Source organism: Bos indicus, chromosome 1 (genome assembly GCF_029378745.1).
Source record: "Bos indicus isolate NIAB-ARS_2022 breed Sahiwal x Tharparkar chromosome 1, NIAB-ARS_B.indTharparkar_mat_pri_1.0, whole genome shotgun sequence".
Taxonomy (NCBI): domain Eukaryota; kingdom Metazoa; phylum Chordata; class Mammalia; order Artiodactyla; family Bovidae; genus Bos; species Bos indicus.
The window spans coordinates 138,702,493-138,728,946 of NC_091760.1; the positions used below are offsets into that span (position 1 = coordinate 138,702,493).

General features: G+C 42.5%; 1 protein-coding gene across 4 annotated transcripts in view; it reads left to right on the forward strand.

Moving 5' to 3' along the window:
- CPNE4 (copine 4) overlaps positions 1–25,888 on the forward strand; it is a 686,364-nt gene extending 660,476 nt beyond the window's left edge. For all 4 annotated transcript variants that reach the window (XM_070794756.1, XM_070794770.1, XM_070794775.1 and 1 more), the window contains 5 exons: positions 7,341–7,395; positions 10,381–10,432; positions 12,723–12,856; positions 20,226–20,462; positions 25,285–25,888. In XM_070794756.1, coding sequence (XP_070650857.1) covers positions 7,341–7,395; positions 10,381–10,432; positions 12,723–12,856; positions 20,226–20,462; positions 25,285–25,419 — 613 coding nt within the window. In that variant the 3' untranslated portion in view covers positions 25,420–25,888. The remainder of the gene's footprint in view (positions 1–7,340; positions 7,396–10,380; positions 10,433–12,722; positions 12,857–20,225; positions 20,463–25,284) is intronic.
- Positions 25,889–26,454: the final 566 nt, after the last annotated feature.

Here is a 26,454-nt window from a genome sequence, read left to right on the forward strand (position 1 = left end):
AGCATCTGCATTGTAACATGATTCCAAGATGATTCGTGTGCAATTTGAGATTTGAGAAGCACGGGTTAATTGGGCACTATTCTTTCTGATCCTCATACTAACCCTTCTGTCATGGGTGTTGTTTAACAGAAGAGGAAAACTGTGCAGGGAGATGAAGTAGTGTGTGCCCTGACCTACAGCCAAGGGCAGGATTTAAACCCAGAGCCAGCTCCTTCCACAGCATAAGCTCATAATCATGGGATTTCACTGGTCTCAAGAGCTATTGGTAACTTCAGCAGAGGGTGTGCATGTGCCCATGACAGTGTTTATATGTGTTTGTATGTCTGTATAGAAAACATAATTTTGAGATCAAATCAGTATTATACTTATTTTTACTTGATGGCAAACATTGACCTTGCCCACCAAGAGAATTCCTTGTAAGAAGTGATTTACATAAACTACATTGAACTGAATTTATTTTGCCTTTCCAGTATTTCTAGATTGAGGTGAAGTTGTTCACATGTTTGATTAAGAAGGTTCTTTGAAATAGAACCAGGGTAAATATATTGTGGGTAAATCTCAGTTGACAGCCTGATGTGATTGTAAATCAGGACTAGTTGGTAATAAGCAATAACTAAGTGACTTGAAAGTTGCTCAGTCATGTCTGACTATTTGCGACCCTATGGACTATACAGTCCATAGAATTCTACAGGCCAGAATACTGGAGTTGGGTAGCCTTTCCCTTTTCCAGGGGATCTTCCCAACCCAGGAATTGAACCTAGGTCTCCCACATTGCAGGCAGATTCTTTCCCAGCTGAGCCACCAGGGAAGCCCAAGCAGTAACTAATTGACCAGGAAAATAAAGTGACTCTGTCCTCCAATTTCAGAGAGATTTCATGAAATGGCCTGATTTCTGTTCTTTCTAGTCTCATAATTGGTGAAAACCATATTAAAAACCTGATACCCAGGCGCTTAGGGAGTGACACAATCTATGACCAGAAGGTGCATGAGTGTCCTTCCCACTGGCGAGTCTCTGGATTCAGATTGGTCATCACCAATAACTCAGATGTGTATGATGCTAGTTGGGGATGAATGCACAGATGCAGTCAAATCAGATAGTGCTAAACATGAGGCCCTTGCCAACACTTCCCCTCCATGTTTGAAACAGAGAGCAGCAATAGCATTTTAAATTACCTTGTTCAAATGATACTGGTACTTAACCTTGAAATATTGTCCGTGAAGGCAACTTGAATCCCAGCTCTTGATTTCTTCAGGCCCCAATTCAGGAAGGATTCTTAGAGAGGCTCAAGTCATAATGGAGATTTCTACCGAGAGGGAAAAAACAGACAGATTGCAATTCCCACTGTTAGAAACGCCTCCAAATATCCCCCAAGATACCACCACAGTAATTTCCTCCTTTCTTTCTCTCTCTCTCTCCACTCCCCCCCAAACACACACACAATGTTAGCTTGTGTCATAATGTGTCCATTTAAGAGAAGAAAAGTGAGAACTTCTTCAGGATTCTTAATAACTTTTAAATATTGAAATGCTCATAAAATAAAGTAGGTCAAAGCACTTAATACAACACAATAGACACTTAGTTGAGTCAGTAAAGTTGGCCTTGACTGACTCTGCAGGCACAAGGCAGCCTAGTAATGAATTCCAAAGAGCAAATTAATGGCTTGGCCAGAAATTAAGATGCCAACACCCAGAGCCCTTGCTGTGTTTCTGCAGCAGATTTATTGGACAGGCTACAGAACTTCTGTTTCCTGATTACCTCAAACTCAAAATGCAGATAAGACAGTCAGAGGGACCCGCACACCTTTTGGAGCTATTATCCCTTTATAATATGAGCCAGACAAAGCCTGCAGAGGATTTTTGTATTTCCTCAAAAGTACAGATAAAAGTAAGAGAGATCACCTTCGGGTTACATAAAGAATCATCTCAGAGGATTCTTTTAAAAAACTGATTCATGTTATATGTGACAAAAACCATCAAAATATTGTAATTATCCTCCAATTAAAATAAATTAATTTTTAAAAAATTTTTAAAGGAAAATACCAAAGCTGTTGGTCCCAACTGGCCAAGAAAATCAGATTTCTTCAACTCACTGGAGCATTTTTATTTTTCATGTAAAGAAAGCACCTCAGCATTGAAATCGGCACACTAATCACTTCATGAAAACTGACAAGTTTCCCTCACTTCTCTGTGTGGGTGGAAAGACAATAGACAGTCAGGACATTGTAAGTAGGGGCTTTGGAATTAATTTATTTTTGCATCAAAGTCAGTGAGGTTGCTGCTCAAAAAGAAACAGTTGAGTAAAAACTGACAGAAGGCTCCCTTTGCCCACCTGCAGCGACCCAGAGGCATTTAACCCCCAGGAACCTTGAAATTCCACTCAGCCTCTGACAGCTAAGAGTTCTCTTCCTGCCTTGTACATTCACTGCTCACGGGTCATGACGAGCTGATCCATGAAGCTGAACAGCTTGAGAGACGCGTGAAGCTCAGAGTTCTCAGGGCTGCCTTGAGGGGAGGCTCAGGTCCTAAGCCTGGCAGGCAGCTCTGCTAGCCCGTTTTCTCTGTGTTTCTGAAAGAGAGACCCCTACCTTCCGTCTCCTCCAACTCCCCAAGTGTGTGCCTCCCAAACGAGCTCATCTTTTCCCAGTCGGTTGTAGCCCTCCCCCAGCTCCTACAGACAACGTGGTCTCTTTAGGCTGCTCAAGGCCAGGGTGGCATCCATTCCTAGGGCTCGGCAGAGATGTGAGTCTCTGACAAGCGTCTCTTCCAAAGACTGCTGTGTAGGGTGCTATGAGGTACAGTTAGAAATGAAACAGGCTGGAATGCAGAGGATTGGGCTAGAAGTCAAAAGTCACATCACAGTGCTGTCTTTATCACTCTACAGACACCAATCCATTGTTCTCTTGGCTCCCCTTTGGAACCATTCAGTTCAGTTCAGTCATGTCTGACTCTTTGCGACCCCATGAATCACAGCACACCAGGCCTCCCTGTCCATCACCAACTCCCGGAGTTCACCCAGACTCACGTCCATCGAGTCAGTGATGCCATCCAGCCATCTCGTCCTCTGTCCCCTTCTCCTCCTGCCCCCAATCCCTCCCAGCATCAGAGTCTTTTCCAATGAGTCAACTCGTCACATGAGGTGGCCAAAGTACTGGAGTTTCAGCTTTAGCATCGTTCCTTCCAAAGAAATCCCAGGGCTGATCTCCTTCAGAATGGACTGGTTGGATCTCCTTGGGGTACAAGGGACTCTCAAGAGTCTTCTCCAACACCACAGTTCAAAAGCATCAATTCTTCAGTGCTCAGCTTTCTTCACAGTCCAACTCTCATATCCATACATAACCACTGGAAAAACCATAGCCTTGACTAGACTAACCTTCATTGGCAAAGTAATGTCTCTGCTTTTCAATATGCTATCTAGATTCATCATAACTTTTCTTCCAAGGAGTAAGCGTCTTTTAATTTCATGGCTGCAGTCACCATCTGCAGTCCTAAAACAGTCTGGTGCCTGGGCCTGATCCCCAGATTTAATTAGTCTGGTGCACATCCTGAGGTTAAACTCCTTGGGCCTTGTTTCCTTGACAGCAAATGAAAGATTCAGCTAACTTCCCCTGCAGAGTAGTTGTAAGAATTAGATATAAAAGTTCTGCCTTTTGTACATTCTTAATAAATAATAGAGGCTTATTAAGTGATAGAGGCTTATACTCTTTACTTATATTTAAAACATCAACTGACACAAAAGGGAAAAGAACTATAGTGTCAGACCTAAAAGTCATTTTGGACCAATGACCTGTACAATTTTTGGCTCACATACCCCTAAAAAGAATGTTTAAACATATAACCTTCATACCCTATTATATTGAAATCTAATATTTTCCATCATGAGTTTAAATAGTGACAAAGAATGAAAATTCTAACGTAATGTAAATATGGACATTTAAAAATAAAACTCTTACATAACTCTACTGAATGCATCCAGCAGAACTAAACGCCACTGGATACCTACCATCATCCATTTAAAAACTGCGTGAACAAGTTCATCAGCTTGAGTTGAGAATTCTGTTACTTCTTTTTCATGAAGTCATATTTTCATTCCCTTCTCCCATAGAATTTCATCCCAATGTATCTTTAAAATTTGATTTGAAATTCCTTAATCGATCACTATATCTTTAATTAAAATATGAATATAAATTGTTAAATTTCCAATTTCTAAAATTTCCTATTTCTAAATTTCAAATCTAATGAAAAGATCTGAAGCATTTAAAAATATCTTCTGGTTTAGTTTTTATTATAATCATTATTGTTGCCTACTTGATCACAAATATTTGGGAAATTTCAATAACTGATTATTGCCTATAAAAATCTTTTTTTAATCTTAATGAAACAGATACTCCCCAGTTAGTTTACATATCTGTGGGTAACTGCCCCCTCTGACCAGAATGGAAAAGTCCAGCATCAGTTCTAATTCAATTTTTTGTTTTATCAATGTAAATACTAAGAAAGCTTGTTTTTATAAGTCCATGGTAATGGAAAGAGTTTGCCTAGCAGTGTTATGCAGTTCTCTCAATTCAAAGTTTTGTATAAAAGAATTACATATCTATCATCAAAAGATATTTTTAATGGTCTACCATCTGACATCAGCACTTCCAACAGTTCTTTTAAGCAAAAACTGGCAACTACCTGACTCATGAAAGGATTTGTTTGCTAGCAAGTCATTCTCATCAGGAAATGTCCCTTTGTATTCTGCTTGGAGCTTCCACAAAGGGGAGCAGTGCACATGGCGGCTGAGATTCTGCGTGGGTGAGCAGAGGGTAACTGGGAGAGGGGAGGTGTGAATGAGGAGCAGGTACTTCAATCACAGACGTTCCCAGATCAATTTCAGCAAAGACTACATGGAGACGTAAAGGAGCTGAATACTGATTTCCTTTAAAAGCAAAGAGGCTATGCTCTTATATCTATAGAAGGGCTTTGCACCTCCACATAACCCAACTTTAAGACCACCACTTTAGAGAACAGCCTTTATTTAATGTCTAGCTGTTCTAAAATGCGATTTTACTGAATTCATCTCCACTTCCTTATGGACACAGTCTCTCCTTTAATTCATCTCTTGCTTTAGCCCCCTCTACCTTACCTGGGAAGATAAAAATGCATCTCCCATTGGCAGATCATCTGACCAAGGTCTTTTCCTAAGTTCACGAAAGCAAGCTCATTGCCACTGAAAACACTGGGCTCTTTGATCATATTTTATACTATTTTATTCCAATAGTAAGAAATAGTGCCTTCAGAAAATTCAATCTGCCTTGAATTTTCCAGATTGGGAGGTTCTACCAGTCTTCTCAGTAGTTTCTAAATGGCCCCTTTATAAGTGCTGGTAGGTCTCATTTTAAGTTCTCTGATGTGTTGGCAAGCCTTCACTTGCCTGTGTGCTCAACTTGCCTTCCCTTTCTCTGTCTAGTTTTATTTTTAATCAGCAAGAGTGAATGTTTAAATCTATTGTTCTTAGGCTTGATTATTTTTTCCTTTATATGCTTATTAGAGCCTGTGTGGTGGTTAACTTCAGAGAATTGACACCCTCATGACTCATTAATTATTCCCCTTGTAGGTGAGACATTTTCCCTACCTTCCTGCTGTTGAAACTCAATTGTGTAACAGTGTCTCGTGCTCAGTAAACTTCAAATCCCCAAGGGTGGCTTGAAGGTATAAAATCTGAAACACTGGTTTGCTGATTAGAAACAGAATACTAGATCTCACCTCTCTTAAACTCATCAAAGAAAATAAAAGGTGTGGAGCTTCCTAATTTTCTCTGCTTTGACTTCTGAACCATCTGAGTTGGAAGAAGCTGGACCCATCCTCCACCCAGAACAGCTTTCTTCCAGACTTAACTAGAAAGTACCTCTAAAAACTCCCTGACATTCCTCACCCTTATCCTAGCTAAGAAAGAATCTCTGAAACAAAGCATTTCAATATTTCCAAGGCCCAGAAGTATTTCAGACCTGTGTCTAATCCTTTATAAGCTTTTATGATTTTCTGTTTATCATCATTAATACCCTAATACCTGCTGCTGCTGCTGCCAAGTCGCTTCAGTCGTATCCAACTCCGTGCGACCCCATAGACAGCAGCCCACCAGGCTCGCCCATCCCTGGGATTCTCCAGGCAAGAACACTGGAGTGGGTTGCCATTTCCTTCTCCAATGTATGAAAGTGAAAAGTCAAAGTGAAGTCGCTCAGTCGTGTCCAACTCTTAGTGACCCCATGGACTGCAGCCTACCAGGCTCCTCCATCCATGGAATTTTCCAGGCAAGAGTACTGGAGTGGATATAAGCAAAGTCCATATCTACATAACAGAGAGGGAAAGGGGGAACTGGTAATTTTCTGACAAATTTAGCCTCTGATTTCAAAGAATTCTGATTTCCCTGAATCTCCCAACCCCTGCCCCAAATTTGGTCAAATTGGGTGTATTTTGGTGAAGGTCTATCAAAGCCATCTTTGGCTACCAGTGACCTCATCTAAATCAGTAGATGGTGATAGGTGACAGTTTGGCTTTGATCCTTTGACTTCTCGGCCTGGGGCTCCCCTTTTGCTTCCAGAGACATTCCAGGGACAGTGAGCCCTTATCTGAATTTCCTCTTCTCTTTGACTGACTCTGCAAGAATTGAGAAACGGAGGAATTGTTCCAAGAACAAATCTCAATTGAGTCTTTAATGGGAGAGCAAATAAAAAGTAGGTGTCCTGAGAAGGACATGCCCTCTTCAAAGAGCAATATTCCTGAACTCCACTGCAACAATCCCGTGACAGCACAAAATTCACTTAAGAAGTGTCTTGTTTATGGTCTGATCAGGGGCCCAGTTACAGAAAGCACAAGAGGAAACCACATTTAATACTGTACATAATCATTAAGTTTTGATGGTATAATAGAAAATTCATAGGCTTTGGAATTAAACAGTGCTTGCTGGTAAACACCTTAGTTCACTTTCTTAGACTTTTTGAGGCTCAGTTTATTCATCAGTAAAATAGAAATAAAAAGTAAGTGAACCTTCAAATGTTGTATGAAAATTAACTAAGTATAGACATGGCCTAGCATCATATCTGGTATTGTAGTGCCAGTCAATGTTCATTCTTCTCCTTCTCACTTCTCACCTATAGCATAGGAAAGCAGTAAAGTGATGAGCTTTGGGGATTGTTTCTTTATTTCAGTTTTCCACTCTATTGCTGTCCCCTGTTACCACAGGTAATCAAAAAGCATGAGTTAGCATTTGGCATAATGACCTGTTCTAGGGAGGCAATGCAGGTTTATGTTTTTCTTTCTCATTAGATGAAAAAATGCAGCAACTTCTTTTTTAATTTCAGTGACAAAATGTTCCCAGCCTTTGGGTTCGGTGCCAGGATACCCCCAGAGTACACGGTGAGTGGGTGTTTTACTATAAACAAAGGATGGCATGGGTTTCCCTCACAGGAGTCTCACACTTTCAACCTTTAATATAATCATGTAAAGGCCCATAGTCAGAAGTGATCTTCACAACCAGTGAGGTTAGCTCCTTGAGCTGGTGTATAGATGTCACCCATTCTCCTGGGATTCTCGATGGGCTGTCTCAGAGTCAATTCCAAATGAAAACTTCCATTGTTTAGCTTCATATAGACAAGTCAGACACTGTGGAAACACTTGGAAGTTGATCTTCAATGGCTCAGAGCCCATCTATTCAGATCTCCCCTGGAGAAAGACCCTATTGACCATTCTGACAGTGAAAGTCCATGACAGTGAAGTCTACAGACTCCCTCATCCCAAGTTCCTAAGTGCCAGTCTTGTGTGGGAGATACACAGAGATACACAGAAAGAGCTACTTGGGTTCAGAGAATTTGGAGCTGAAAAGCTACTGTAAAAACACTGGAATCCTATTTGACCTTGATGCCAATTTCTCATGACACAAAGAAGGCAAAGACTGTATATGGAGAGATTTGTGCTGCAGTGGGGCTGAGGCACTCTCCCATGGTATACCAGATGGCCCGGGTGGGAGAATCTTGGGGAGTAGCAGGGCTCCCTGTTCTTCAGGAGGCCTCTGAGATCCCAGATAAATACAAGCAATACTGCCCACTTATCAATTTCTCTTTTACTGACCAATCTGAGCTGCACTTCAGGAGGCAGATGCCAACTTTTGCTCCCACCCCACAGCAGTCAGACTGAAGGCCTTTTCATGAAAAAAGGAATCCACCTTCCTTTTCCTGCTGGAGTGAGCAGTGATGGAGTAGCCTGTCTCCATGACCTGTCCTCCTGCTTGTTTGCCTGTGGCCCACACTGTTTTCCCTGCTGGCCATGCTACAGAATTCCGGAAGCATTTGTTGGAAATGGAGCACATGATGGGGGAAGAATATAGATCAAGTGTTGTCAACTGTTGGCTTATAGGTGTTAATCAGGCCACAAATATATTCTGAGACTTTTTTTTTTTTTTTAAGAATTAGACAATTACATGAAAATGTCAGATTTCTGGCTTCTCTGGAAAAACTGAAAGACATGGAAATACTAAAATTAAAAGATCATACATAAAAGAATTAACCAGATCTCAGGATATGCAGTCACCTTCAGATGGGGTATCAGTTCCAGGATGTAGGCAGGTGGGTGCCCACCTTCCTCATAGAACTGCTAAGCCTCTAGCCTGGAATTGAACCTGGACAACCACCAGTCCAGCTGTCCTGAGATGTGTAAGCATATTCCCCAATCCCCCTAGGTCGCCTTGGCCCAGTGGGGCTAAGGATAGAGGTGTGCGGCATACCTGGCTCCAGGCCTTCCTGTCCTCATCCCTGACATCTGCCTGGTCCCCCTCCTAAAGCAACTTCTTCTAGCTGTTAGCTAAAGTCCTGATTCCCCTCCTGATCCACTCTGCCTGACAGCTAACTTCTTCCTGCTACCCTACCAGGCATCCCTCATGCATCCTCACTCTATTCCCCCAAAGCCATTCAGACATCCCTTTTCCATGCCTCATCTCCATGCCTCATCTCCCCTCTGCTCCAGACAGGCCCTGATGGTCTTAGCAACTCAGGTGCCCCCAGAGAATTTATAAGGTTACCATGACTTATTTCTTCAGGACAAAATCTCAGTTTGCATTGAAACTGAGTCACAATCACCTCCATCTTAGTTTGCAGTCTCCAGGGACCTTGCAGCAAGGATTAGGATCCAAGCAGTTTATTTGAGAGGTGGAGAAAGCCTCAGTAGAGAGAGGGCAAATGGGAAGAAGTCAACATAGGGTTTACTAACAAGTCATTACCAGCATGGACAGCCAAAGCCAAATCCTGGGAGACAGTGCAGGGTACACACAGACCCCAAGGGATTAGAGAGCTGGGATACTGATTCACAGCCTCCTGTCAGCCCATGTTGAAGAGCTACTCTCCAGGGACATTACTCTCAGGGGACATTAATTCCCCAACACTTTTTGCCTGTCACCTGGGTAAGTCATGCCAGCTCTGGAAGCCCAAGAAAAACTTAAGGTAAATAAACCAGGTAAGATAACTGACAGTTGATTGAGTTGCCTGGGAGAGCCAAGGGCAAGGGAATGTGGCTAAGGCACCAACAGCATCAGCTCTGACCCCCACTGGGAAAAAAGGGATTTTTACCACAATGACCTATTTTCTTGGCCCCAGAGAGTCAGTGCTTTGGGAAATAGCCTTTGAAATGGAAACCGCAATAAAATTCCATGTGACCCAATAAAAATGTCTAGATGCCAAGACACACCTCTTATTTTATCAAGTTTTAGAAGGAAAAAAATAAGCCACATACTATTTGACCTTGTATTGTACATAGGTCCCACCAGGTAGAGGAATCTGTATTGGAAGTTTCCAAATTATGTTACTTTATTACTTTTCCAAAAGCTAGAGTCTATTTTTGCCTGTATGTATGTGAAAATCCTCCTGCCCAGCAGTTCTATATATTATGTTAGAATGAGTCGTAAATGTCAACAGCTTAGCTGGAGCCTTCGTAAGCATAGCCATCTCGAGCAGACAGCTTGGGTTATTGAGTTATCATTTTTTAATCACTTGGTCCAAATAGAACTCAGCCAAATCTAGCCACTGTTCTGAGGCCACTTCTCTCTTGAAGCTATTTGGAGTTAACATTTTTCTGAAATCTTTCCTTGTATTTTTTTTCATATACCTTATTCTTCCTCCCCTGCCAGCATTTATCTGATTCTAGAAAATCTCCCTGTCACCTCAACTCCACAGGGAGCTTAGAATCCACCCTCCATCTCAGAGAGATTCTGTAAAGGCTTAAAATGGTTCCTGCTGCTTGACACAAAATGAATGTAATGAGCGTCTGTTTGCAGACTCTAACCCCAGTGCCTCCTGACTGGATTAATGTTGTCATTCTCCTGTCTTCCTTTTGTAAATTTTAATTGGTGTCCAGGTCTCTCATGACTTCGCCATCAACTTTAATGAAGACAACCCGGAATGTGCAGGTAAATCACGATGTGAAAGGAAGCTGGGGTCCCACAGCCCTTCCCTTCCCCTTTTTCCCATCTTAGTTTCTCTCTCCTGATGCAGTACGTCAGTGATGATTGTCCACAGCAGAGAATTAGGCTCCCTAGACCCAAATAACAAGAGAGCAGAGGTATAAGAGCTGGAAAAGACAGAATGCAGAAGAGGTCTTGAGCTTACAGCAAGAATATCAATCCCAATTCTGGATTCCTCTGGCCAAAAAAAAAAAAAAAAACTTGAGGGAAGGGTCACCTGATGGGCAGTGATAAGATAACCCCCTTTCTGTTTTCCAAGTTGTCATCAAGTATTTATTTTTTACAACTTCCTATGTAGTAATAAGAAGAGGGGAAAGTATGGACATCATATGACAATCTTACCATAGTGGTAATGGAGTCATTTCAGTGGTTTTGTGCCAGAAAGAGCTCCTTAAAGACTTTGATCCCTATTCTGTTATTTCCAGCTGGAGATTCTCCAACACATTCCACAAAATAATGATGATGACTATGATGATAAATTGTATCCTAGAATCATTTTTCCTGGTTTCTAAATGATAAATAGAGCCAATCACATCTGTTGCTATGAAAATGGTAAGACATTTTTACAGTGGGCTAGTGGAAATGTTCATGTCTCTCCTCCTTCCTGTCAAGGAGGAACCCAGAACATAGTTAATTCAGATCCTGTGGGGGGTGTCAAGCTTTCTGCAGTTTCTTTCACAAATCTGGCACTAACTGTCCAAGAACATGACATCAGTATCCCCAAGTCTGCACAGAACAACCTCTGAGACCAGATCTCCACTCAGCTCTTATTCCCTTTCATCATCCTTCATGCCAAGTTTATTACAATTTAGGCTTCCCTCATCTGGAACCATGCCTGCTCTTCAACTGTAAGAGTGATTTTCCATCAAAGCAGAGTGAAGGACATATCCCATGTTAACCTGTTTCACATCTTAGAATTTATCTGCCTGGTACCTTTGAAAGCGAATTCAAACTTGCTTATCTTAAGCAAAAATTCACTTAACTTCAAAACCAGGCTGTGTATATTGATTTGGTATCTGTCTTTAGAATGGCAGACTAAAGAGAATGGAACACTTCCAGTCATTTTCATACACATTTTGTTACATATGTGTGTATAAATTAAAACAGAATACAGCTACATCCAAGATGCCCAAAAGCTGGTTAGAAAGATATGGACAGAAAACAATCATAGGCGGGACTGTGTGAGTCTCTCTGGCCTGAAGGACCAGTGTGCTGTTTTAGGGTAGAGAGGGCTTTAGGAACACAGGCACAGGCATGGAGAGGACCCTTTGAACAAAAATCACTGGTAATGGGACTGTGTCACCGTGGGATCATGTTAGAACCTTCAGTGTGCAGTCAAGACTCAGGCTGGGAGAAGCTGCACAAACAAAGCCCACCTGTCATGATGTTTGGATGGAAGCCCCCTTAAATGGGGGGTGCCCATGGTGATGAGCGTCACTTGTCTGTATTACAGTCCCCAACAGAAAACAGTAACAGTCATTTTCCTCATCCATCACATGTTTGGGGAGCAGCTACTATGTGCCTGACATGCCTTGAGCTTATGAGAGAGGAAGGTGCAATTCCTGCCCACAAAGACTTTAGCCTCTGGAGAGACGGCTGTATGTACACATTATTCACATAGGTGGCCTGGGACGGGTGTACTAGAGTCAACAGGGTGGTGTGAAAAGTAGAGAAGTGTTAAAGCCTTGAGCATGGCCCTTACAGCCAGACACACCTGAGTCTGCAACAAACCTCTCTGAGCCTCAGTTTCTTCACCAGTAAAAATGATCGCTTTTGATGTGAACCTTTTAAGAGGATGAGTTCTGACTAAAAGATTTCTCTCTGAGTTTTAAGCTATAGGGTTGCAAAATATCCCCAACATGAATCCCTTATTTTTAAAAGTGTAGAAAAGTTTTGGGAATACATAGGTTTGTAACTGCCATTTTTTTAACTGGGTCTAGACTATTCTCTTTGTCATAAAAAAGGTTGTTTGTATTCTGTAGGAAACACAATCATTCATTAACAAATTCTTCCCAAGCCAATTTCAAAAATAACTAAAATGCATAAAGAGAATGATTTTAGTGGAATGGAGGCAGAAACACCAGCCCAGATGTGATGTTTTCTTTTTTATCTTAAGAACATAAATGTGCTGTTGATAAGGACTCTTTGAGGAAAGTTAATACTTCATGTGTGTGTGTTTGAATTTAAATATATTTAGAAGACTATTAGCTATTGATCTTTGCCAATTTTACCTCAGGGATTCAAGGAGTTGTGGAAGCCTATCAGAGCTGCCTTCCCAAACTCCAGCTCTACGGCCCCACCAACATCGCTCCCATCATCCAGAAGGTGGCCAAGTCAGCATCAGAGGAGACCAACACGAAGGAGGCGTCGGTAAGGAGAGGGGTGGTCTGCCTGCTAATGGGTGCCTACCCTTCCTCCCCTGGCCATAGCACCCACCCGACTCTGACAATGAATTTGCATTTTTACCTGCATGAGTTTGAATAAATGGTTTAACCTTCCATCCCCAGTCCTCAGTCTCCTCATCTGAAAAATGGGGATAATCATGCCCATCACTGCTGGAATAACATGAGGTTTAGGGATGACACAACTCAAATGTCTTTAACATTACCAGAACACAAGAGTCACTGAACAAGGGAAGCCTCTATATTCTCCGGAGTGTAAGTCCATGTCACAATGCTCAACTCACCTTCAGTTCCTGGGAAGGAAAAAAAGAAAAAAAAACTGACCAAAACTAAGCTTAACTTCCAGGGTATCCAGGTTACAGATGGAAGTGAAATAAAATGATGGGTTATTCTTCTACCTAGTAGTCAAGCGAAGTAACACACAGCATCATGGGGAAGATGTGTTTGAGGTCCTTTTGGTGGTTTTCTTAAGAAAAATGCAAACCAAAGCTGAAAGGCCAGAGTTTAGTTTTTTTCCTAATATGTCGTGTGCATGCTGTCACTTCAGTTGTGTCCGACTCTTTGTGACCTCATGAACTGTAGCTTGCCAGACTCTGTGTGTCCATGGGATTCTCCAGGCAACAATATTGGAATGGGTTGCCATGCCCTTCTCCAAGGGATCTTCCTGACCCAGGGATCAAACTTGTGTCTCTTACATCTCCTGCACAGGCAGGCGGGTTCTTTAACACTAGCACCACCTGGGAAGCGCCACCCAATTACATTAGAGTTACATATATTACCATAATATAATAATTTTTCTATGTATCTTTTTTCAATACCATAATTATGTGCCTCTTGAGAAACTTGTATGCAGGTCAGGAAGCAACAGTTAGAACTGGACATGGAACAACAGACTGGTTCCAAATAGGAAAAAGAGTACGTCAAGGCTGTATATTGTCACCCTGCTTATTTAACTTATATGCAGAGTACATCATGAGAAATGTTGGGCTGGGTGAAGCACAAGCTGGAATCAAGATTGCCGGGAGAAATATCAATAACCTCAGATATGCAGATGACACCACCCTTATGACAGAAAGTGAAGAAGAACTAAAGAGCCTCTTGATGAAAGTGAAAGAGGAGAGTGAAAAAGTTGGCTTAAAGCTCAACATTCAGAAAACTAAGATGATGGCATCTGGTCCCATCACTTCATGGCAAATAGATGGGGAAACAGTGGAAACAGTGTCAGACTTTATTTTTCTGAGCTCCAAAATCACTGCAGATGGTGACTGTAGCCATGAAATTAAAAGACATTTACTCCTTGGAAGGAAAGTTATGACCAACCTAGATAGCATATTAAAAAGCAGAGACATTACTTTAGCAACAAAAGTCCGTCTAGTCAAGGCTATGGTTTTTCCTGTGGTCATGTATGGATGTGAGAGTTGACCTAGAAAGAAAGCTGAGCACTGAAGAATTGATGCTTTTGAACTGTGGTGTTGGAGGAGACTCTTGAGAGCCCGTTGGACTGCAAGGAGATCCAACCAGTCCATCCTAAAGGAGATCAGTCCTGGGTGTTCATTGATGGGAGTGATGTTGAAGCTGAAACTCCAATACTTTGGCCACCTGATGCAAAGAGCTGACTCATTTGAAAAGACCCTGATGCTGGGAAAGATTGAGGGCAGGAGGAGAAGGGGACGACAGAGGATGAGATGGTTGGATGGCATCACTGACTCGATGGACATGGGTTTGGGTGGACCCTGGGAATTGGTGGTGGACAGGGAGGCCTGTCGTGCTGCGGTTCATGGGGTCACAAAGAGTCGGACACAACTGAGGGACTGAACTGAACTGAACTGAAATTTTTTTAAGATTTAGCAGAATATTAATGATGTCTGAAATTTTCTTTATGATTTTATCCTGGATTCCCCAATACTAGATTTGCATAAAGAACATGATATACTGCTGCCTCACCTTCCTATGTGAGCCCATCTTTCCCCCATGCTCTCTGCCTGTGTTCTCAGCATCCCTTATGTTAGGATGGGCTGGATATATTCCCATCTCACAGTGGTGGCTGCTCTGTGCACTGCATCACACACCTCCCAACTATCCAGGAACACTGACCTTGTACTTGCATTCCCTTTCTCTCCTTATCCTCTATTTCTCTTTCTACTGAAGACTCATTCCTATCAGCAAATAAAACATGTTGTAATTTCTCTTGTTTAAGTTCAAAGCTCTCCCTTGACACCACTCTACCCTTTAGCTACTGTCCCTTATTTTACTCTTTTTGAGCAAAATTCACTGAAAGAACTGCCCATACTCACCATCTCCATCTCTCTTTCCTCTGGTGCCTCTACCCACACCATCCAAACTTTGCTCCTGACACCACTCTGAAGACCACACTTGTCAAAATCAATAGCAGCTCCATCTTAACAAACCCAAGAGGCCTTGGAGAAATTCTGAATCCTCACAGATGCAAGGTTTAGGGATAGGGTTGGACAAGATCAGTATTTCATTTATTTTAACCCCTTTAAATTACCAGAACCTCAAATTCTTCAAGTAATATCTTTCTTAGAAACCAAACATATAGATTTTAAGAAAACAGACTGTTCTGACTCAATCTGGGCTAAGGGGTGGGGTCCACACTTAAGCTGCTTTATCCTTAAGAGGATCCAAGGCATCTCTAGGGCTCCACGGAGCCCAGTTTGAAAACTGAGTTATCTCAGCCTCTCTAGGGTACCAACACTTACAGGAGTAAAGAGAATCTGACATAGGTGTGCATTCTGGATTAATAGAAACCAGAATGAGGTTTTGGGCATCACTTACTCCTCCAGGGCCAGATGGGTCTACTCTGAAAGGACATATCAGAAAACAGTACTGAAAGGATCTAATCCATATCTTCTCAAATAACTCATTCTTGTATGCCAGGAACACTGATGCTTTCCCTAGGAGTTTCTGTTATCTTATTAACAGAGTGTGGTCCAGGGCCCCCTTGTTATCACTGATTGCCAAGTGTCCTAACCTTTTGAACCTTGTAGGCAAGTGGTTTCAGGAAGTCTGGGGCTATAGGATTTTTTCCCCAGTTTTATGAAACTCTTCTAGAAAGAAAAAATCCCCTTATTATTTAAACAGGACCTCAAGTACATTCAGACTATAATGTTTCACCCATGAGCATTTTCCTACCCTGATTTTGGAAGCAAGTGTTACTGCAAGCTTTATTGGAAATTTCCATCAGGGTTTCGATCCAGCAGTCTGCAGCCTATTACCTTTATCGAGATTAAACCTGGAAGGATCAGGTCTAGAATCTTGACAGTCTCTTCAGACCACAGCTTCTTAACCCTTTTTGATCCATGGACACCATTAGCAGCTGGTAAAGCCCATGGACCCCCTCCTCAGAATGGCCTTTAAATGCACAGAATAAAATATATGTTATAAAGTAAACCAATTATGTTGAAATGCAGTTAGCTAAATATTTTTAAATGTGACATAGAAGCATCATAAATATAGCAATAAATTTAAATTATGAGAATTAGTGCCTGGCCTAATAATTCGTTATTTCTAAGTAATATTGAATGTAAATGATACACTCTATTGTAACAGGAACATATTCTGTAATTTTATTGGTGACTCAGCCACAAGTACAGTTAAAACCAATTTTATTTGTTGATTATACTCAGAATTGAAAAATGATACATTTTTAGTTAAAGGTAAGTGAAAACAGAACTTTAATTTACCCCAACTGTGCAGATGGCCTGAAATTATTTCAACAGTCTGCAAGCCCAGGTTAAGAATCCCTGCTCTACCTTTTGAACCTCCCTCCCATCTCCCTCACCATCCCACCTCTCTAGGTTGTTACATATGTATACCTATGGGTGCTTCATCCTGATGTTTGGCAGAAACCAAAAAAATTCTGTAAAGCAATTATACTTCAATTAAAAAATAAATTAAAAAAAAATGAAATCAAGGCAAATGAGAGAGAAGTAAAGAATGAATAAAAATTACTGGAAAGAAAAAAAGAATCCCTGCTCTAAATGAAAAGCCAGCAACATTCTGCAACCTGTTTTTCAGTTAGCTAAGAATGGCTTCTACAGTTTTAAATGGTTGAAAAAAAATCAAAAGGAGAATCATATTTCATGGCACACAAAAGTTATATGACATTAAACTTGTGTCCCTCAGTAAAGTTTTATTGGAACACAGCCATGCACATTCCTATTAAGTAATATCTATGCCTATTTTCTGGAGAAGGCAATGGCAACCCACTCCAGTACTCTTGCCTGGAAAATCCCATGGATGGAGGAGCCTGGTCGGCTGAAGTCCATGGGGTTGCAAAGAGTCGGACACGACTGAGCAACTTCGCTTTCACTTCTCACTTTCATGCATTGGAGAAGGAAATGGCAACCCACTCCAGTGTTCTTGCCTGAAGAATCCCAGGGATGGGAGAGCCTGGTGGGCTGCCGTCTATGGGATCGCACAGAGTCGGACACAACTGAAGCAACTTAGCATGGCTATTTTCATTCTAACAGGCATAGTTAGGTCATTGCCACAGACACAATTATGGCCCACACAGCCTAAAGTATTTATCATAGCCCCTTTACAGAAAATATTTTCCCAGCACCCGATCTAGACAATGACAACTCTAAATTCCCCAATATGGTGGTGTGATTGTCAGGTTGTTTGCTCCTGGAGGTGTTGTAGGGGACAGGTTGGGGAGATCCATGCCCTGAACCATGAAGATCAGATCAAACAGGAGTTAGGGGAAGGTGAGGAGTGAATGGTAGGGGTGCAGAAGTGTGATTCACTCACAAGGCCACCTGCTCAGGAATCAGGAGGAGGCTCCAACCAGATTTGGTACCTGTTATAGCCTCCAAGGCGCACCCTGCAAAGAGTCATTTATGACTCTGGTATTTCCTACGTCACATCCATCCATCCCTAAGCCACCAAGTTGCCTCCTTTGGCCCCTTCTCCCTACACCTCCCTAGCTCCTCCATCACTTTCCCTGATTAAAACCTTCCTTCAAACTCCCAGGCCACTTTCTCTGTGAATGTATAAGACTCCAAAAGCATAGGTATGGATGAAAATTGATAACTCAAATGAATGTAAAAATTGTTCAGTTAGAACTAGGGATGGGTAATTAGCAGACATGGAACAGAATTTGCCTCTATATTAAACTGAAAAGCGTTAAGGACACGTGTCTGTCTTCATCATAGTATGACTTTCTCTTCTCTCCAGTTGTGTTTTGACTGGGTTGTTTTGTTTAAAAATATTTTTTTCAGACTCACAGAGAAAAATGGGAACTCTTTAGCACTACCAGCCCTATATGCAACCTTTTAAGTGTGATTCTCAAAACCAGATGTGTTCAACATGTGATTTCCTATCTAGCCTTTCTCCTTTGAAATGTGGCAACTTGGAGTGGTTTCACCATCTCACATTTATTCCCTGTAGATGAGCGTATTGCAAAGGTTACATTAAAAGTTCTTTAGAGTTTGGTGTGAGTAGCATCTCAGTAACCTCATTCCCGAATCCCTTCTCATCCGAGATGCTGTCATGATGCCTCTAATAACTAAGGACAATGAGGTCCTCCCTGAACTTTCCCTCTTCAGACCCCATAGCCCTTCCCTAGCCCTCCCTGTGCTGATGAGTATGGAGCCTCCTGTCCAGTCTCCGCCTCAGATGAGACTCCCACAAGCCTGTTCAGCCATAATTTAGAGTAGTAAGAGCCTTCACCCCCATCCTTGGAGAAGGGCAGCCATCTGCAGGCCACTCACCAGTCCAGGGCACACAATCTAAAGAAGGAGAGCCCACAATCCTCACCTCTCCTAGGGCTTTAGTGCAGTGCCATCCTCTAGAAATAGAGTGGGAGGTATGTGGAAATGTTTAATTCTCCAGTATTCACAGTTTAAAGCTGAAGAAAAACAGGGAAATTCATTTTAATAACATATTTTATTTAACCCAGCATAACTAAAACCATCATCTTAAGAGGTACTCCATATAAAAATTATTAATAAAGTATTTTAAGTTATTTTTTGTACTAAGTCTTCAAAATCTAGTGTGTTTTATCCTTGCTACTGCTAAGTCACTTCAGTCGTGTCCGACTCTGTGCAACCCCATCAGGCTCCCCCATCCCTGGGATTCTCCAGGCAAGAACACTGGAGTGGGTTGCCATTTCCTTCTCCAATACGTGAAAGTGAAGTCGTTCAGTCATGTCTGATTCTTAGCATGGACTGCAGCCTACCAGGCTCCTCTGTCCATGGGATTTTCCAGGCAAGAGTACTGGAGTAGGGTGCCATTGCCTTCTCTGAATTTTATCCTTATATCATCTCAATTTAGATGCTAAATTATCATCAAAAATACTTGATCCTTATATAGATTCAATAAATTGATAATTGAGAAAGTAGATCACATATTTTTTAATTTATGTTTTAATTGAAGGATAATTGCTTTACAGAATTTTGTTGTTTTCTGTCAAACATCAACAAGAATCAGCCGTAGGTATACATATGTCCCCTAGATTCACATATTTATAGTTGTGCAAATATACTTAAAATATTTCCAGTAAATCAATCAGGTACCCATTTTTTTAAGTTAAATTTAAATTTATTTGAATGAGATAAAATTTAAAATTCTGTTTCTCCATTGCTTTCATGGCATTTCAAGGCCTCAGTAGTCACATGGAGCTGGTGGCTAAATTAGGCAGCTCCACTTTAGATTTGCAAATCTCCAAGCTGAAGAGGACCGTATGAATGATCCAGCTCTACCACTCACTTGAGAGCTGAAAAGGGTGAGACCCAGAGGATTCAGGGGAAAATTCCCACCATCTCAGAGAATGAGGCTTTGAAACCAGTCCCCTGACTCCTCTACTATTCTGTCTATACCTCGTGGAGAAGGCAATGGCACTCCACTCCAGTACTCTTGCCTGGAAAATCCCATGGACAGAGGAGCCTGGTAGGCTGCAGTCCATGGGGTTGCTAGGAATCAGACATGACTGAGCGACTTCACTTTCACTTTTCACTTTCATGCACTGCAGAAGGAAATGGCAACCCACTCCAGTGTTCTTGCCTGGAGAATCCCAGGGACGGGGGAGCCTGGTGGGCTGCCATTTCTGGGTCGCACAGAGTTGGACACGACTGAAGCAACTTAGCAGCAAGGTGATTATCTGGGTTTACTTGCAATTACTGAGCCAGCCTTTAAGTTCCATTCATCCTAAGTCTTTGGTGTTTAGGGCTGTAAACTCAGGCATTCAGGAAAAGTTAGTCATCACTTTTGCTGTGGTCAGTGTGCACTGGAGCCACCTGAGTGTGTAACTGGCTTTGTCCTTGTCTCCCCCACCTCTCTGTCCCCATTGTCTCCCGATGTCTGACCTATGGCAGCAATACTTCATCCTGCTGATCCTGACTGATGGGGTCATCACAGACATGGCTGACACGCGGGAGGCCATCGTCCATGCCTCCCACCTCCCCATGTCAGTCATCATCGTGGGAGTAGGCAACGCAGACTTCAGTGACATGCAGATGCTGGACGGTGATGATGGGATTCTGAGATCACCCAAGGGAGAGCCTGTCCTCCGTGACATCGTCCAGTTCGTGCCCTTCAGGAACTTCAAACACGTACGCATATTTGGGGGGCTTACCTTTGGAAAGCAGAAACCCCCCATTTTCCCACCAGTGTTGGTAGTGAAGCAATGCCAGCCATACCTGCCTGGGCCAGGCCACCTCCCAGCTAGGACATGTAACGCTTGACTCATTGGAGAAAGAAGTATGCCCTGAGTTATGGATGAGGAGTCATGCTAACTATGTAGCCAACCTTTCATTGGAATTTGGCCTTGTCTACATAATTTAGGGTCTTCAGTGTACCCAAGGATGGCATATACAGTTGGACAGATTGTTTCCTGCTCAAGGAAAGTAGAAAGAGGAGCTGTAGTTTCCTGCCCGGCTGAAGTAGAAAGAGGAGCTGAAATGCAGCCTCATTTCTCCTTCTCAAGCCATGTGCCCTGGCAGAGGCCTGTGTTTGCCTTGGCAAAGTATGTTTACAAAATGATAGAATCCTAAATCCTCTATAAATATATAGTAAGCATCATCAAAGATTTATTTAATTCAGTAATGAAAGAACCAGCAAGATGACAAAGTTAGTTTAAAGGATAATATTAAACAGTTGATTGTGATCAGTAGGGAAAAATGCTGAAATAAGTTTGCCAAGGTAGACTCAAAACTGGTTCATGACCAACGGGTTAAAAAAGAAATTTTTTTTTTCTGACTCAACGTGAAGTTTCCCTCTGGGTTGGTGGTGGGCCTAAAGAGCCCTGCTGTGTTATAGAGTCCCCTTCATCCCACGCCCCTTGTGAAAGCTGCCACAAGTAAGGGCAGTTAAGCCTGGGGGAAGGGTACCTCTGCTACTGTAGCCTATCTTCAACTTGCCCAGGGGAGGTTTCAAGCCCCCAAGGTGTCTGCACAGGACAGCAAGGAGGGGCATCTTTGTCAAGTCGGGGTGTGCTGGAGCTGAAGCCCCTACAGTTGTGTCCATCAATGAAGCTAGTTGCTCGGGTGATGCCCAAGGTGGGAGAGGGCATTCTTCCAGACTGTAATATCCAGCTGACACAAGTACCACAGGAGTGACCACCACCCACAATATTGCCTGAGTGATGAGGGGTTTAAGAGTTTCCCCAAACCACCCTCTCCCTACCGGCTGCAAACACACACACACACACACATATGCCTCATTGCCATGTAGGGCTGCCGCTTTCGTTCCAGCCGCTGCTCTCCCTCACACACTTACAGACTGCCTGCTGCGTGCTTGCACTGGGACCACGGTGAGATGAGGAGCCATGGGTCTAACTTCTGGGAATTTACTGGAGAATTGCCCAGTTGGAACACAGGTGTCCACCTAAGTGATCTGTGGGTGGTTGAGGAGGGCTACCCTGTCACTACAAAACTTCAGAGACATGGCCAGAGTTGCGACATGAAGAAGGCAGACCTTGGTGGGGTGGCAGGAGGGGACGAGGGACCTGCAGTAAGGAAGTGCCTAATGGGGCCAGGAAGGGGGTGGGCTGGCTGTCCCTCTGCCCCAGGGTCCTAGCTTCCTGTGGACCACAGAGCAGAGCACCAGGAGCTCAACACGCACCTTATCTTCCTGAATTTCAAATTAGATTCTGAGAACTATTTCATTATCCAAATTAATCTACTCTGAATTCAATATACCATAAATAAAGCACCAGATGAGGTGCTGATATCATTTCATACAGCCAGGAACCCGTGAATTGCCTCTCGTTTTCTGCTCTGCAAAGTAACTCAGACCTTCAGACAGGCAGAAGCTGTGGGCTGTGTGACTCAAGGCAATTTACTTAACCTCTCTGTGTCGCAGACTTTCGTTTGTAAAATGGGGTAAAGGATACACACTTTGGAAGATTAGAGGAAGGGCCTATATAAAGCTCAGCACGGTGCCTGGTGCTTGTAGGTGGTGAATAAATGCAGCTGTTATTACTGTTGTTGCCAGCTACTTTCATGTTTTTTTCCTTTTCCTAACCTGAGGACTCCAAGCAGTCTTTGCTCACCAGAACCACCAGTACAGATGTGCAAAGGGCAGGAGAATCTTTGGGAGCTGTGCCATCCAACACAGCAGCAAAGGGCCACATGTGGTTATTTAAATTTAAATTCATTAAAATTAAAAAGTGGGTTTTTCGGTCACACTAGCCATATCACAGGGGCTCAGAGACACCATGTGTCTGGTGACTACCACATTGGACAGCATAGATACAGAATACTTTTATCACCCAAGCAAGTTCTATTTGACACACTGGTCAGGAATATTTTTGTCTCAACATAACAGCAACCCCCCATCACAGTGGATCACATGAGTTGTTCTTAACCAAGGATGATTTTTTTCTCCCCAGAAAAAGTTGGCAATGGCTAGAAACATTTTTGATGGCTACTTTCATCCAGTAGGTAGAGGCCAGAAAGGCTTGTAAGCATCCTATGATACAGTGGAATAGTCCCCACATGAAGAATAATCAAACATATCTAGTATAGCAAAATAGAAATTGTGCCAAAATTGATAATGTAAGTACAAATATACTTTTCTTTTCTCATGTAACTAAATGTTAGGGGCTAGTGGCTACTGGCTAGTTTTTTCAATGATTCAATAGTGTCAGTACCACTTAGAGATTCTTTTTGCTATTTCCTCATAATGATAAAATGGTTGCCAAAGCTCTAGAAATTCTATAATGTGATTCTAGAAGGGAAAAGAGATACAGAACTGATGATGTCTGTTGAAGAGCTTTCCAAGAAACAGCCCCGAGGAAACTTCACTTGGGTCTCAAATGATGAAATTGGGTCACACGGCATCCCCACATGCCAGGAAGACTGGGAAATCAAGTCCTTATCTTTCTAGCCTTTGTGTGGGCAACAACCAAAGAGAAAAGAGAGAAAATGACTCTTGTGTTTTCTCCAGTGTACAAGTTGGCCATGATCTAACACACCTGAGCAGTTATTTATCAAATAAAAGAGTGTTAATGGATGCCAATGGCCAACATACTGACATCTTCAAAATGTGAGCAGTCACTTTAGAAGCACAGTATTTTCAGATCGTTTTTGAAAGTTTTAAGATCTCTTGCATTTTGAACCACCTAGAATGTTTGAGGTAGAATGAATTCGTATTCTTTCCTTTCCTGTCTCAAAACATCAGGGCTTAGCAAGGTCGAAAGGCTGAGTGACAAGGAAGGCAAGAGGTAGAAACCTCATCGCCTGGCGTTTAGGCCAGCCCTCTTTCCTTCAGGATTTTTCCTGAGGGACCTCAAACATTTCACTCTGCCTCAAGTTCTCAACCTCTGCAGTAACTGCTAACAATGAGAATCAGGCAATCTCACTTGCCCAGGGGCTGGGCAGTTAATAGTGAGTGCCAGGGTCAGAGGTCAAGCCCAGCTCTGCAAGAGTCCAGAGTCCATGCAGAATGTCCGCCTCCACCTTCCTCTGCCCCAAGGCTTAGAGTCTATACTGCTGATAGAAGAAAGGCTACAGAAACTAGCGCAGTATTCAATACATTCCATCACTCGGCCACAAGCTCATTTTCCAGCTAAATGCACAGCCAATCCTACATCCCTAATACACACTTCCTTCAGAGCCCCATCAGACGACTCACTGTCCCTAGAATGATCAAATGCCAGTCCTCTCCTTCTCCCTGTTTCAAAACATACCCAACTTAAATGCTATCTCTTCTTGGAAGCCTGCTGTGATCTCTTAGATGACTTACGCTCTTGATTTTCTGTGCTCTAGCTACACAGTGTTTGTGACTCCCTAGGGCAGTGCTTCTCAAATTTCAATATGCATAGGAGTCACCTAGTCATTGGGTTAAAATGCAGATTCTGATACATTAGTTCTGGGATGGGTTTAAGGATCTTAGTTTCTAATAAGTTCACATGTGATGTGATCTGCTGCTCTGTGGTGTGGATCGTGTTCTGCCTCATGGGAGGGTTCATTTCAGCCCCACCAGGCTCCCCTCACATGTGTGTGTGTGTGTGTGTGTGTGTGTGTGTGTGTGTGTGTGTGTGTTAGTTGCTCAGTTGTGTCTGACTCTTTGTTACCCCATGGACTGTAACCTACCAGACTCCTCTGTCCATGGAATTCTGCAAGCAAGAATACTGGAGTGGGTTGCTATTTCCTCCTCCAGAGGATCTTCCCGAACCCAGGGATCAAACCTGCATCTCCTACATTGCTATCAGATTCTTTAACGTCTAAGCCACCAAAGAGGGAGAAGGCAATGGCAACCCACTCTAGTACTCTTGCCTGGAGAATCCCATGGACAGAGGAGCCTGGTGGGCTACAGTCCATGGGGTTGCGAAGAGTCGGACATGACTGAGCGACTTCCCTTTCACTTTTTACTTTCATGCTTTGGAGAAGGAAATGGCAACCCACTCCAGTGTTCTTGCCTGGAGAATCCCAGGGACAGGGCAACCTGGTGGGCTGCCGTCTATGGGGTCGCACAGAGTCGGACACAACTGCCACGACTTAGCAGCAGCAGCAAGCCACCATGGAAGCCCTCCACACGACTGTAACTTCTCTAATGGCAAGAACCACAGACACTAGGAACACTCCCAGAGTGCCTGGGACATAAATAGGTGTCTGGATTTGAATGTAATTCAAACACAAAACTGCAAGGCAGTTCTTCCTACCATCCAGTGTTCACCCATCCTCAGATGTGAATAGTTCTTATTTTGAGACAGATATGAAAAAACCGTAGTTATGAAATTAAAAGCTCACTTTCCAACAATCTAACAACTCTTGCTTGGAGTAGATGCTGACAAGTACAGAATGAATGATGAATAAATGAATGAGTGAATGAAACCGGCTGTTCAGAGCAGGATTCAAGTGTTTTAGGCTGATTTGGGTCAGATTAGTTCAACCAGGTGCCAGAGTCATGCTGATTTCTTCTTCCCTGCAGGCATCTCCAGCTGCCCTGGCAAAGAGCGTGTTGGCTGAAGTCCCAAACCAAGTCGTGGACTATTACAATGGCAAAGGGATTAAGCCAAAATGTTCATCAGAAATGTATGAATCTTCCCGGACACTGGCTCCATGAACTGTACACACTTTTACTGAGTTCTCAGATACTATTCCTGCTAATATTTAATACTTCTATTACTCCTGTACTTAAAAAGACACACAAATACACATTTAAAAATAGCACGTTTGGTGATTTTTAACTAACTGACAATTTTTTTTGCATGTGTAGCCCTGAGGCCTGGATCTGTTAATCCCTTGTATTGTTAAAGACTTTTTACAAAGAAACACAGATAATTATAACTTACTCTTTACATTACAGCATGTTGCCTTGAAATAAAAAGTTATCTGTATCTGTTTTTTATACAGGTTTGTTGAAATTTTGCTAAATTTCTTATTATCTTTACACTGTAAAGCATTTTGAAACATTTCTTGAATGTTGATAGCCAAAACATATTTGGTTTTATCTGCTACAGGATGAGAGACTTTTTAAAATGGCAGATGCATGGACTGTATTTTGCATGTTTAAAATAAAAAAAAAAAACAAAAACCATACTGTTTTTGCAGTTGTCATCTATAATTCCTCCCTGCTGGGAATGGTGTCTCCCCTGAAGAAGATGTTTATCCAGCTAGAGGTGATCTTCTTAAAGTGGGGCTGGGGCACCCAGTGCAGCACTTCTTAGACTTCCTTGTGTATACAGTTCACCAGAGGATCTTGTTAAAGTTTAGACTAATGCAATAGGTCTGTGTGAGCTCAAGACGTAAGCAGCTATCACAGAATCCCAGATGATGCCAATTCAGGCCCCATGTTTATGTCAATCCTTAGGTGTGACCTCAAAGAGTCTTCAATAGACCCTTGACAGTGGAGACTTGTCCACAGAAAATGGCCATGTGGTGTGGCTCCCCAGAGAGGTGGCCCACCAGACTGATCTTTATGTTTAGCTTGGGCTTCTTTGTGCTTCTTATCACTCCTGAGAGCAAATTCAATCATCAACACAAATGCTTGGGACTGTTTTGGGTAGAGGTGTTTTGTTTTGATATAAACTGGCCACTCTTGAACCTAAAGAATGAATGTTTCACTTGTATAATCTTCTTACAGAGAAATGGGCAAGCT